This window comes from Oratosquilla oratoria, chromosome 19, assembly GCF_046742065.1.
Source record: "Oratosquilla oratoria isolate Oo_2021 chromosome 19, ASM4674206v1, whole genome shotgun sequence".
Classification (NCBI taxonomy): domain Eukaryota; kingdom Metazoa; phylum Arthropoda; class Malacostraca; order Stomatopoda; family Squillidae; genus Oratosquilla; species Oratosquilla oratoria.
In genome coordinates this window covers 9,574,075-9,588,161 of record NC_134795.1, presented here as the reverse complement: position 1 = coordinate 9,588,161, position 14,087 = coordinate 9,574,075, and the positions used below count along the sequence as shown (strand labels likewise).

Genomic DNA, 14,087 nt, shown 5'->3' with positions numbered 1-14,087 from the left:
AGTATACTACTCAAATATCTATATAAAAAAAAAAAAAACTTTCACTTAGACCAAACAAAAAATACTTTCACATTCATGTCATAAAACAAGCACTCCAAGACCAAACACCATTTCACATCAAACAGTGGCAGACATTAGCCCCATAGAAAAATGCCTCTCAGGAGAATCAAGAACTATACCAAGTATAACTGCATTCAAGTCATCACAAAGAATAGGTCCCACATAGGAAAACTATTCCAGATGCAACCATCACACAGAAGACATCTTACAACCCTCCCTGAGCCATATCTAGACATTATAATATTTCTTCCTTGAGTTATGGTCCAATCTAGTGGCAGTTGCTTGTTACCTAGGAACTGTGGGTCTCTTGCAAGATTGACCTAGGGCATTGGATTGATTGACTAAAGCAGTTGTTATAATGTTCATTTTCACACCCATCAAACTCTATTTGATGAACAAATGTGCTCAGTTTAATTTAGATAGATACACAATTCTGTTTCTTTTGTGTACAGTCGACAAATATACCAAGAACACACACACATCAGTGAATAAAAAATCTGGAGAGATCTTGTGGCCATATGCTCATATAATTTAAATTACTTTTCTTCTCTATTCCATCAGAACTTGAAGTCTTGATACATTCTTGATAACTATGGAGAAAACGACCTTCTTTTGGTAAATGAAATTCAACATTTCAGGTTAATATAAAGCCATTGATATTGCTAATATTTATTGCCAACCATGACTGCTGGAAAGTAGTCTGTAGATATATAAAAAAAAAGACCATATCAGAAATGAAGAGAGATATATATAGAAAGAGACATAGAGTGAGAGAGAGATAGAAAGATAGAGAGAGAGAGAAATTTGTCATTTTCTAATGGACATGTCAAACAAATACATGTTCAACCTTTTGCTTTTTATCAAATCTCTTTGCTTTCTGGATCTTATGACATGAGTAAAGCACACAGGCACATTTTGCTGCACAAAAACAAGCCATCTCGACTCCAACAGCAGATGGATGACACAGCACACGGAAAGCATGTTGACATGACTGATGGACAAGATGTGGTTACAACATCACGTGGAGACTCCTGCACGGCCCTTGCACACTGATGCTGATGTTCCTGCTGTGGCTGCTGTGACTGTCACTGCTCCTTTTCTAGTTTCACTGTTGCTGCTGCTGCTTCTTTTATTCCTTGATACTTTCATCATGGAGGGCACAGACAGACAGGAAGTTAGGCAGGCAAAAAGGCAGCAGGGGAAGCAGCTGTGTGACTGTGTATGTGTGGGTGGCAAGGATAAAGCCCTCTCAGGCTTGATAAGTCACTCTTCAGCTGTGCCCTTTGGTAGAGGTCTGCCACTTACGCATAAATTCCTCCATGTGTTCCAGTTCAGCACCTGTTCAAATGAAATACACATATTATTCAAGGTAATCAAGTGATTAAATGTTGCCTTGAGTTTCACTATGTGGACCACCCATAGCCCCATAGTGGCTGGAAATGTTCTTCAGCTCTCCCACAGATCTCTCCGAGAAGAAACATTGGACTTGTCTGTGTTGTATTGGTGTGGAGATGTTTTTGTCACCTTCTGAAAATGGTAATGGGAGGGGCATGTCACTTGCTGTTAGCTCCCCATAAGCGATAAAGTGTAAGAAATGCAGCTATAGTTGAAAGAAGATCTTAGGCCCAGTCTGGAGATTGAGCGTCTGCCTCTCAAGGCTGCACCTCTTGATGGAGGTAAAGGGGCTGATGGGTTTTGAAAATAGGCAGCTTCAATATCCATCTTGCAGGGCTACCATAATACAAGTACCCATCACTTAAATTGGTCCCTACTTAATGTAAAATATTAAATCAAATTGACCAACTTATCAATCAGACTAGATTTTCTCTTGAATGAGAACTGTGGCTCTAAGGTATCCAGCAACTGCTTGTAATACAATCTGTGCTGTATTAATGTTGAGCAGTTTAAGATTAGATTTTAAGCATGACTGTTGATAATACTTCTGTGCTAGGTGATTGTCCAACTGCAGGTGTGTTTTAAGATGACGGTGTTTGGTTCTGAAATAGCATTTCTTAATTTTGTATGTATACCCTGTACTGTGATAATAACTGTAAAGCAGTGTGTAGCCAATAATTTAGGGGCTATTTTAAGGCATCCCTACTGAATGAAGCCAAACATCATTTGTCTATTTTAGAATAAAACTGTCCTTCACTACTTCTTTGAGTCTATCTTTTCTTATCCCTGTGGTGGGTGGGTGGGGTGGGGGGTATTCTGCCACCATGATTCCCATGAGAGCTGTCAATAGTGACAGAGGGATGGAGTGATGGATTGGGGATCCTTCCGTCTGTATGTTCATCCTATGAGAAGTTAAGTCATTATAGATGCATGGTTATGTCAGAGATAAAATTAAATGGGAAGAGATTGGCAGTATGCTTGCAAGATGAAAGATGGAGTGATAACATTAAGTGAAATTAGGTTGAATGGGAATTTTGATTCTGGAAAAGTGTTAGGAATGGTGAGGGGGCAAGGGAAGGAAGAAGTAGCTCTGCTTGTAAGTGATAAGTAAGCACTTTGTGGAGTGGAGGAAATTTCTTCAAAGTTAATATGGATGAATGTGAAATTAGATGAAAGATATGGGTTTCTGTGACAGATCTAGTATTGAGAAATATGAAGAGGTGAGGGAGGCTCCTTAGATCATTTAAATTAATGTTTAGAAATGTAATGGTGCTGGAGGATCTAAATGCTTGAGTAGGGGATGAAAAAATAGATTGAGTAATAGGGATGTCTGGGGTGCCAAGTAAGAATCTTAGTGGGGTGATTATGCTAGAGGTCTATTTACATAAGGAGTTCATGATAGTAAACAGTGTTTATGAGAGTCAAGCATATGTATACATTGGGAAGGGTGGCTGATAGGGCATTAATGAATTATGTAGTATCAAAAGGAAGGATAGGAAGAGTTCTGGATGTTCATGTGTTTAGGGGAAAGAGTGGGGGGACTCAGATTTTTTTTTTTTTTTTTTTTTTTTTTTTTTTTGGTAGAAGGGAAATTGAGAGGAGGAAAAGTGGAGGAGTAGGAGAAAAAGGGGTGGGAAATTGAGAGTTAACAAATTGAATGAGAAGGAAAAGGAGGAATACCAGGAGAGGCTGACAGAAGTACGGGAGGTGGTGAGTGTGAGATGGAAGATAGGGGTAGAAGAAGAATGGGTATCTTTTAACAAGGAAGTAATAAAGTGTGCAAAGATGGTATGAGGGACACAGAGGATGGGAAGTGAATAGAGGGGTGAAGATTTGAAGAAGATAGTATATGAGAAAATGTGAGAATATATGGATTGGTTGAAGATAGGATGAGGGAAGCATATTAGAGGTACAAGAAGAGAAGAAAAAGGTAAGGTGAGGAAGGCAAAAATGAGACCAGATGTAAAATGGAATAGGAGTATGATAATTTCAAAAAGAATAAAAAGATGTTTTAGAAGGAAGTGAAGAGCTGGGGGGAGGTATGTCAGGTAGGAAGAAAAAGGTAAAAGATACAGATGGACAGATGTTTACGGAAGAGTAGGCAGTAAGGGGAAGATGAGTAGAGTATTTCAGAGAGTTGTTGAATATGGGGGAGGTTGGTAATGAATTGATTGTGGCAGTGGAAGGAACTAGGAAAATGAAAGTGATGGAAGAAGAAAATGACTGGAATATAGGGAAAGATATATAGGAAAAAAACAAAAAAAATGCTGAGAGATACAAAGAAGGCTCACTACGAGCTGTATAATACAACTAGGTAAATAAATACACAAAATCAATCACTACTTTCTTACCTGCTGCATTGGCAATGCCTGCTGGAGAGTAGTTCTTATCCACATGGAGGTTGTGGTCTCCAGTCAGTAGTGTAACTGTTGAAGTCTTGACATGGGTGTTGTGCTTGACCTGGGAGCTCAGGTAATGGCAACACTCCACAAGCTGGAACCAGTCCCTACAGACAAGAAGTCACAATTTCAGGTCACCAACAAAGGTAAGAGGGGATTATCATCCAGAGAGATCCCTGTATGAAAAAGTGGCACAGCTCCCGACCCAAATTTCTACAGCATATCAGGAAACCTATTATTACACCTATTTGTTGCTTCAGGTCTCTCTTACACGAGACCCATAAATCCAAAGTACCATGGAACAACCAACAGATTGGACTATAAGCCAATATATATGTGTGTGTATATATATATATATATATATATATATATATACAGTCGTACCTCGGTACTCGACCAAATCGGTGCTCGACCAAAAAATTCGAGTAGAAAATGCATCGGACCTCGAACAGATTTTCGGTACTCGACTAGCTCGAACAGCGGGTAAGCGTCAGTTCGACTCAGACCGCCAGCGGAGTAAGACGTACGCAGTTTGTTCGAGTATTTCTTCCCAGATTTAAACTTTTTCGTGTTGCTCTAGCCCTTAATAATGGGTCCAAAGAAAGACAGTGATAAGGGGAAAATTGGTTTCGGTGTTCGAACAAATCGGTGCTCGACCACCACCTCAGAACGGATTATGGTCGAGTACCGAGGTACGACTGTATATATATATGCAGGGATGACCCATCATCCAGAAGGTGCCAAGATAAGAGGGAGGGAGGAGGGTGGAGGGGAGTGGAATATATAGGAAATAGAATGGGTGGGAGTGGTTTCTATGCCTTTTTCTTTTTGGCTACCCCCCATGTAGGGGGGAAAAGCCTTTGGTATATGTATGTATATCTATCTATATATATATATATATATGAAGGTGGAAAAAGAAGTCACGGGTCTAGTTCCGAGTTACTGAGTTTATTCCTGACCGGTTTCGCTCTATGCTTCTGAAGAAGCATAGAGCGAAACCGGTCAGGAATAAACTCAGTAACTCGGAACTAGACCCGTGACTTCTTTTTCCACCTTCATCAACTTGTCACAATGTACCAACATATATATATATATATACATACATATATATAATAGATATATATATAAATATTTACACGTGTATGTATATATATATATGTGTGTGTATAGAGAGAGAAAGAGAGGGGGAGAGTGAGTGAGAGGGGAGAAAAAAAAAAAAAAAACTCGGACTACAAGAATTAGAACTGCAACAACAACTAAACAGACATTACAAAACTAATGAATATTCTTACTCTATTCTCATAACCCCACCCCACCATACTTATTAAACACTTCAACTCCAACACATTCAAGTTCATTTTTTCTGGCCCCATCACATTCCAAATCTCTGCTTCATACAGTGTCGCAGGTACATTTCCTTACATTTTTTTTTCATACTCACCACTTCCTCCATCATCTCATTTAACCTCTTGAATATGATGATGCCTATATATGTGTCATGAGCCATGAGTGGAATATATAAAGATGCCAACATTGGCTTCCTAATTATATTTATTTTGTTGTAGCTGAGTGACCTCCGTATTGTGTGAACAGGCTTGATCATGTTTTCTGTGACATTATATTTATTCAGAGTGAAAGAGAACAAGTATAACAGCTGTAACTTTATATATTTTGTAATGAGCATATTGTGAAACATCAACATACATCAGGCATCCTGATGTGCTCGAGAATACAGGTCGAAACTCCCAAACTCAGCACCCTCGGGACCAGCACCGAGCCAAGTAATAGAATTTTCCGACTTTAAGAAAATAGGTGTTTCTTGATGTTTGGGAGCCATAATAGCAATAATAGGGCTACAGAGGTACTGTAGATACATGAAATAACAGTGGACTCCACACCACAGTACTGTCATAACAAACCACCATACCTAAACTGGTGGCGGGAAATGATCATGGCGGCACAAAGTGGCCATGCCAGGAACACAATACTGTGTTTTGGATGTTCTGCTGGCTTTTAGAAGACACGTAATTATAGCAAAGTTTTAGGTGTTGCTGGGTCTTAGATTGCTGAGTTTGGGAGCTTCGATCTGTATGCGACTCATACTGAAGAGGTTAAAATCACCTCTAACTGTATGTCTGAGGTATTATTCTATTAACCTCTTCACTCCGGGGCACATCGCACGTCTGGCAGCATTAGCTGCCCGACGTGCGATGTTGTGTCATAATAATCGCATTATAAAAAATAAAGTCAGTGCTCAATCGTTTGTTCTTTTTCACCCGTGAATTTTGATAACCATAGAAAATATGATGAAGCCAGTTTAGAGAGAATGGAGGTTACGTAGGTACGACTACAATAAATATAATCAAGATGCCGATGTCGGCATCATCGCGTACCCACTTGCTCCTCATGCCGCCTACGTAGGCTTCACCGTATGGAAGTGGTTAAGTGGATGTGGATCACCTGATTTACTTTAACTACTCCTAACTTGAAAAATAATGACTTTAAATATCTACTACATCTATAAGCTAATTAACACAACACAGGTAAAACTCTTACCATGCTTCCTTGTCTTTGCGCTTGGGATACTTAATGAGGGGGAGGTGTGACCGTTCATGGGGCCTCTGAGAACGAATAAATCTTGAGCCATGACGAAACTTTACTTCCAGCCAGCGTATGGCATCCCGTGCACCAAGGCTCTCACGCTTCTGTTGGTCCAACAAGGCAATAACTGAAAGAAAATGGAGAAATTAAATTCTGGGTGACACCAGAAGATTTGTTATGTTAGGCCACTATGTGGGAAATTCAAGATCCCAAAGAAAATGGATACAATGGATATGGAGAAATTATTGTTCTTAATTAGAGTAGTACACAAATAGAATTAGTGTTGACATGGAATTTATTTTTGCATGGCATCACTTTTACTATTCATGAGTTGGACCAAATGTCCATATTACCTCCATGCCTGAAAGGAGTTGGTGCCACATCAATGAAATTCCAAGATGTGTTCAATTAATGGTGCTGACACCCAAAGAAGAATTGTCAATCACAGGAGAAAGTGTTATTAGAGCAAGGTCAATGTGGCATGCCTTTACCAGGAAAGCAGAGGCCATAGTGCCAATCTACTTTCCAGTTACACTTGATCCCTACTCCAAACACACACACTTCCTGCCACCATTAAAAGAAGAGAAAAAGGTGACATCATCAGTCCTAATCAGCTCACCCTTCCATGAGGACAAATCAATGTAATCTCTCACTCTCACCACTGACACACATTTGACTTTCTCTACATTACTTTTTTTGTTAACACCAATAATGGTAGATTTTGAAGGTTTCAGAACCATAAAGGTAAGTCCACTGAAAATTCTGATCGATGTAGTGCTGGGAATGAATTACAAAAAATAACAGACAAATTTCACGTTGGATACTCTTCCATGGAGGTAAGTGAAATTCTAGTACAGTTGAAAAGATTTAGATATTTCATTTCCTCCCATGTGGCTAGACTGCATCATCTGGAGCAAAAACAAGCAAGAAATGGGAACAAACCTAGCTCAAGAAGCAGAAATTAATGCACTGAGAAGGGAAAATGAAACTCCGACAAGAGGAGAGAGAGAGAAAAAAAAAAAGCTTCTTACCATGAAGAAAAAAAGAGGATTGGCATACAACAAATGAAGATAGGAGAGATAGACAAACCTTTAAAGAGATTCTGGAGTAACAGGGAAAAGATAGCCTAGAAGAAGTAATATCTAAGGTTATGAAAAATATATATCTTGTCAGAGATGTAGTTGACAACACTCTTTGGTTGCCAAGAAGAACATATCACCTAATGGAAGTTACACCAGGAACAAGATATCAAAAACATTAGGACAATTACCTCAATAACTTTTGAGGACTTGGATGTAACAAACCAGATTGATGGCATGTGTAGGTTAGGTCAGTATATGAGGAATGATGCACACCCAATGAAAATAAAATTGAAGTCACAAGCCGTGGCAAAGAACGCTCAACAAACTGATTACTCTAAAACTACTACATTTACATTTGTCCCCTTCTTCTTGTAAAGGGGAACTATACAGGCACTTCCAGTCCTCCAGTGCCTTCCCCTCCCTTAGACCCACATTAACCCCTTCTATACGGTGCCGCACACGTAGGCGTCATGGGGAGCGAGTGTATTCGCGAGGCTGCCATATCGGCGTCTTGATTATATTTATTGTAGTCGCCCCTCCATAATGACATTCTTTCTAATTCTTTTGTAATCACATTTTCTATGGTTATCAAAATTCACGGGTGAAGAGAGAACGATTGATATAAGCGGTGACTATATTTTATGATGCGAGTATTATTACGACACGTCGTACGGCTGGCATTGGTTGCTGCCACCGAGATCTAAGTCCATGACGCCTACGTGTGCGGCACCATATGGAAGGGGTTAAACAACTTCATTAATAAATTCACTATAAATATATCTCCCTTTTTTCAGACACACTGCATGACACCTATCCAACCCAGGTGCCTTATTAGCTCTCATCCTTTTCAAAGCTCCTTGTGCCTCATCTTTTCCTCTTTCATTTTCCTCTCCCATCACTATCCTCCACATTCACCAACTCTCAAAAATCCTCTAACCATTTTCCCCTTACAACTTCACTTCCATTAACATCTATCCATCTGCACCTTTTACTATTTTCTCTCTGACTTACCTGCCTTACTCCTTGCTTCCTTCCAAAACATGTTTTTATTCATTTCAAAAATTTGTCATACTTATTCCCCATTTTACATCTGCTCTCCTCTTTACCTCCTTTGCCTTACACTTTACTTCTTTTTTGTTCTTGTACCTCTCATATGTTTCTCGTGTCTCACTTTGCAACCAATCCACATATGCTCACCTCTCTCCTACTACCATCTTCACTTCATCATCCCACCACTCACTAACCTTCTTTCTATTCCCTTCCATTCTCCTTGTTCCACACACCTTATCACTTCCTCCTTGAAACCATCCCATTCCTCATCTATTCCCACCTCTTCTCTATCCTTCACCTCTTCCCATACTTTCAGCTTCTCCTGGTATTCTATCTCCTTTTCTACTTTTCCTTCTTATTTAACTAGTTTACTGTAAACACCTCTACCTTCTACCCTTTTCCCATCTCCAGTAATCTTCTATTCTCCCATAAGAACATGGATATCCAGGACTCTTCCTAGCCTTTTTTTGGATACCACTACATAGTCCATTAATGATTTATCAACCACCTTTCCATTGACAAACCTTTTCCATGTAGACTTCTGCTTGACTCCTTAAACACTATGTTTGCAATCATCTCCCTTTCTAAACATATCTCCAACTCTCCATCATATTTACCTGGCACTCCAAAATTTCTTACAACTCCATCTCCCAATAACACTACCCTGACATTCCTCCCAAAACTCTCTAAACACTCATTTAAAATCTGTCTAAAATGCCTCCCTTTCCTCTTCATTCTTCTCACTACCAGGTCTATATGTGCTCAGAAAGACCCACATCTCCATTCCCAGTTTCACCATCATCTACATTAACCATGAAGATACTTTCCTCCACTTTCTTATCTCATCATTGACCAGTGAGCTACTCCTTCTCTCCTTCACCCCCTCCTCATTCCTGGCACTCCCCACACTACATTCCCAAACTCAAAAGCACACATCCCTTTCAACTTAATTTTCACTAATGCTAACACATCTATCTTCCTTCTTGCAAACACATTGCCTATCTCTTCCCTTTAACTCTGATCTGTACCACAAACATGCATGTTTAATGACCTGAATTTTAGGGCTGGTTGGAAATCTCCCAGACCCTCCTATTGTTTGACTTCTAGTACGAGTATACTGACAGCAAGATACCTAGCCCCATCACTCCATCCTAAGTTGTCATTTTATATGACTAACATGGGAATCGCAATGGCAGAATTTTTTCATGCTCCTACCACAGGTATAATCAAAGAAGTGGCAAAGGAGCATTTCAAGGGCTATATCACTTCTAAGATATTCCAAATGTTTAGGCATCTATATAGAAAACTGTATTTCTTCACTCCTTTAGAAATGCAGTCTATCTTAATCTGTTCTCATGACCTGAATGAAGGAGAAATAAGGAAGGATGAGGTGAAGGCAGTTGTTAAGATGATGAAAGCAGGTAAGGCACCTGGTCTGGATGGATGCCATGCGGAATGTCTGAAAAAGGGAGGTACAGTGATGGTGGACTGGTTGGTGAGGTTATTTAATGTTTGCTGGAGAGAGGGTAGAGTGCCGGAGGACTGGAGGAGTGCCTGTATAGTTCCTCTTTACAAGGGAAAAGGGGACAAGTGTGAATGTAGTAGTTTCAGAGGGATTAGCTTGTTAAGTGTAGTTGGGAAGGCTTATGGGAGGATCTTGATTGAGAGGATTAGGAGAGGAACAGAAGGAGTAATTGGTGAGGAACAGTGTGGATTTAGGACAGGTATAGGTTGTGTAGATCAGATCTTTGTGGTAAGACAGATATGTGAGAAAGCTATAGGAAAGGGGAAAGATGTTTTTTGGGCTTTTATGGATCTGGAAAAGGCTTATGATAGGGTAGACAGGAAGGCACTGTGGGAGGTTATGCAGACATACGGGATAGGAGGAAAGCTTCTGGGAGCTGTCAAGAGTTTTTATGAGAGTAGTAGAGCTTGTGTCAGGATTGGAAATGGAGAGTGAGTGGTTCGAGGTAAAGGTGGGACTTCGTCAAGGATGCGTTATGTCACCCTGGCTGTTCAACTTATACATGGATGGGGTGGTGCGAGAGGTAAATGCAAGGGTAGTGGGTCAGGGATTGGAGATGGTTAAAGAAAATGGAGAAAAGTGGGAGGTAAGCCAGCTGTTGTTTGCGGACAACACTGCGCTTGTGGCAGGATTGGAGGAGGGATTGAGGAAGTTGGTGACAGAGTTTGGGAAAGTATGTGATAGAGGAAAGCTAAAGATAAATGTAGGTAAAAGTAAGGTGATGAGATGTACAAGGGGTGAAAGTGGCAGTAGACTGGAAGTGAGCATTAAGGGAGAGCAACTGGAGGAAGTGGATAGTTTTAGATACTTGGGTGCAAATGTGGCAGGAAAAGGTGGAGTGAAGGTGGAGGTAGAATGTAGATTGAGAGAAGCGAGTAAATGCCTTGGTGGATTAAAGAGTGTAATGAGGAATAGACATTTGGGAATGGATGCTAAGAGGAGACTGTATGAAGGAATGATTGTGCCAACAGCACTGTATGGGGCAGAAACATGGAACATAAGAGAAGAAGAGAGAAAGAGTTTGAATGTGTTTGAGATGAGGTGTCTGAGAAGTATGATGGGGGTTACTAGGCTAGATAGAGTGAGAAATGAGGAGGTGAGGAGGAGAACAGGGGTGGAAAAGGAGTTGGGAGATAGGGTTGATGAAAGAGTATTAGGATGGTTTGGACACATGGAAAGAATGAGTGAAGAAAGACTAGTAAAAGAGGTATGGAAGGCAGATGTGGAGGGAGTGAACATGAGGGGATGTCCTAGGATGAGGTGGATGGATGGGGTAAAGGGGGCTTTGGGGAAGGGGGGAATGTCTGTTGTGGAAGGACAGGAGAGGACAGAAGACGGGTGAATGGAGAATGGTTGCATATGGATGATGTTGTGATTGCATGAGGTGGAATGGGCGGGGGGATGGGGGGTGAGGTAGTATGTGTGAGCAAAATTTGACGCAGCCCGAAGGGATTTCTACCCGTCCTCTCCTTTTATGCAATGGGGGGACGGAGAGGGGGGGGTTGCCGATTTAATGAAGCGGCCTTGCTGTGGATGTGCTGTGTCGTGCGACACTTCTTCTGACCTAGGGCAGTGGACTAGGTGCAGGGATGACCCGTCATCCAGGAGGTGCTCAGATAAGAGGGAGGGTAGAGGGGTGTGGAGTATATTCAGGGATGGAATGGGTGGAAATGATTTTATGCCTTTCCCTTTTTGGCTACCTTCCTTGTAAGGGGGAAAAAGCCTTGGTATATGTATGTATGTACTTCTCTTTTCAAAGCCTCTTTTTTGTTAATATCTTTATTTTTTCATCCTTTTGTTTTCATTTTTAACTATGTTTAATTCTTTTTTTTAAGGTCATTAAGCTCTCTGTTGGTCTCAGTATTCTGTCCTTTTAACTCATTCATTTCTCTATACATTGCCCTGTATTCTGCTTTTCAGTCTTGATTTCATAGAATACTTTTATACCTTACCTCCCTTTCTAAATCTGTACCTTTACCTAGTATTCTACCTTCTCTTGCAAACCCTGAAAAAACATAATTTTCATAATACTTTTTGTTACGTAGAGCTTTTTCCATGTTACATCTTTTTTTGGGGGATGACACCTAATGGAAATTCAACCCTGCTCACATCTAGTCTTCTTTTAGTTGGTTCACCATATTTTTGTCTGCTTCACCATCCTCCATTTTAAATTATTTTCCACTTGGTGGATTTACTCTCATAAATCATTTCAGTCCCTCGAATGTTAAGCAAAGCTCTCCTTTTCCCATACAATACAAGACTAGGTGTTTCCTCCAGCTTAGCAAAAAAAAGCGCTGCACTCCAGAGCTCGCTCCAGACAGTGGTTCGTGTGTGTGTGTGTGGGTTACAATTCAAAATACATTGAAATTTTAGTTTCAGCCTGGCTAAGGATGTAAATTTATTGGTCACCTTATATTTTGTGGTAAGTGCACTACCTTATCTATAGAACCTATGGAGGCAAAGAACAAACCCATTGTGGTACCAGCATATTACACACATACTATGTGTGTATGTAAACATGGTGACTTAGCTTCAACTCAAAAAGATCCACAAGATGTGGTGTCAAATTCAACCTTTTTCCCTGATCTGTTCTTAATTATACTATGAATTACTATGGCAACACAATAGTTAAAAAGGCATTTATGGCCTGGAGGTACAAGTACAGTATACTGGACTGACCTGTCTGTGGAATGATGATCATGTGTGTTGGGTTTGCAATGAGAGCCTTGATGGCTGGAAGATGGTGAATCAGGGCTGAGGCATCAGGCACTAAGTACATCCCAAGAGTGGCATGGCGAGCAGTACGTTCCTCCAATGTCTTGACCTCATGTTGTAACCATTGTGCTGTCAAGGACTGCATCCCAGCCAAACGGCGTTCTTCATGCTGATGCTCTTTTTCCCTGCGTCCTGCTCCTCGGCCAACTGATTCTGTCTCTTGGTCTTCCACAGTATTAACATTATTCTCTTCCTGTAGGGAAACCATCATAACTGGCTTGGTGCAAAGAAATCTTATCAAGTACCATATATATGGAGAAAGGGATACAATAGAGAAGAGAGAAAAGAATATCCAACAGGATGACAAGGGAGAAACAAGGGTAAGGGAAAGGAAGATGGAAAGGAGATGGAGAAAATAAGAGGGAATAATAAATACTGCCTTAAATTTCACTGACTGGAAACCTGCAGCTCAATAGTAGCTAGCTGTGGTCATAAGGCCCTCCCATAGAGCTCTCTGGGGAGAAATTTTGGACCACTGTCTATGTTGTATGTGCATGAGTCTGTTAACTTGTTGCTAGCAAACAGGAGGAGAGTATTTCCAAGTTGTCAGCTCTCCTTATGAGAAAAAATAAGGGAAAATAGTCTAAACTACCAGAGAGATATCTTGGGCTTGGTCTGGAGATCAAACATCAGCCCTTCACAGCTGCACCTTCTGATGAAAGCAGGTTGTTCATAGGATTTAACAATGGGCAGTCAGGAGAGAGTTCTTTCCAATATCCATTTTGCAAGAACACCTCTAGCAAGTACTGGTACAGAGTGTTGGTATATTTGGGAAAGACTGGGGTATTATGAGAGGGAAAGGAGAAAAGACTGGAAGAAAGGGATGGGAGATGAAGTACGTGAGACATACATCTGGACTTCCATGAATATAGTGCAACTTGTTAAACATATTCAGATCCTTGTAATTGGTATGTACACATAACTGAATATCTACTTTTAACCATTTCAACTTTACTCTAAATTTAGTAGGAATGTCTTTCATAAGTACAAAACCAGTAAAGGTGTAATTGTAGCAAAGGCAGTAAGCATTACATGTGGAGGTATGTCTGTGTGAACATTTGAATATATAAATGTATTATGAAATGTGGGAACTAGAACTAAGTACATTTGTTGAAGGCTCCTTAGAGAATTAAATATTCATTATGTGAAATGCAGTATCCATCAATTCCCTGTACTGGAGTAGTGACTGCATGTTATCAT

General features: G+C 40.4%; 1 protein-coding gene across 2 annotated transcripts in view; it reads right to left on the bottom strand.

Moving 5' to 3' along the window:
* Positions 1 to 1,134: 1,134 nt before the first annotated feature.
* The window catches only part of Smg5 (Smg5 nonsense mediated mRNA decay factor), a 78,221-nt gene continuing 65,268 nt past the window's right edge, over positions 1,135 to 14,087 (bottom strand). For both annotated transcript variants that reach the window (XM_076202603.1, XM_076202604.1), the window contains 4 exons: positions 12,792 to 13,080; positions 6,411 to 6,582; positions 3,807 to 3,961; positions 1,135 to 1,398 (listed from right to left, as the gene is read on the bottom strand). In XM_076202603.1, the coding sequence (XP_076058718.1) occupies positions 1,331 to 1,398; positions 3,807 to 3,961; positions 6,411 to 6,582; positions 12,792 to 13,080 (684 nt within the window). In that variant the 3' untranslated portion in view covers positions 1,135 to 1,330. The remainder of the gene's footprint in view (positions 1,399 to 3,806; positions 3,962 to 6,410; positions 6,583 to 12,791; positions 13,081 to 14,087) is intronic.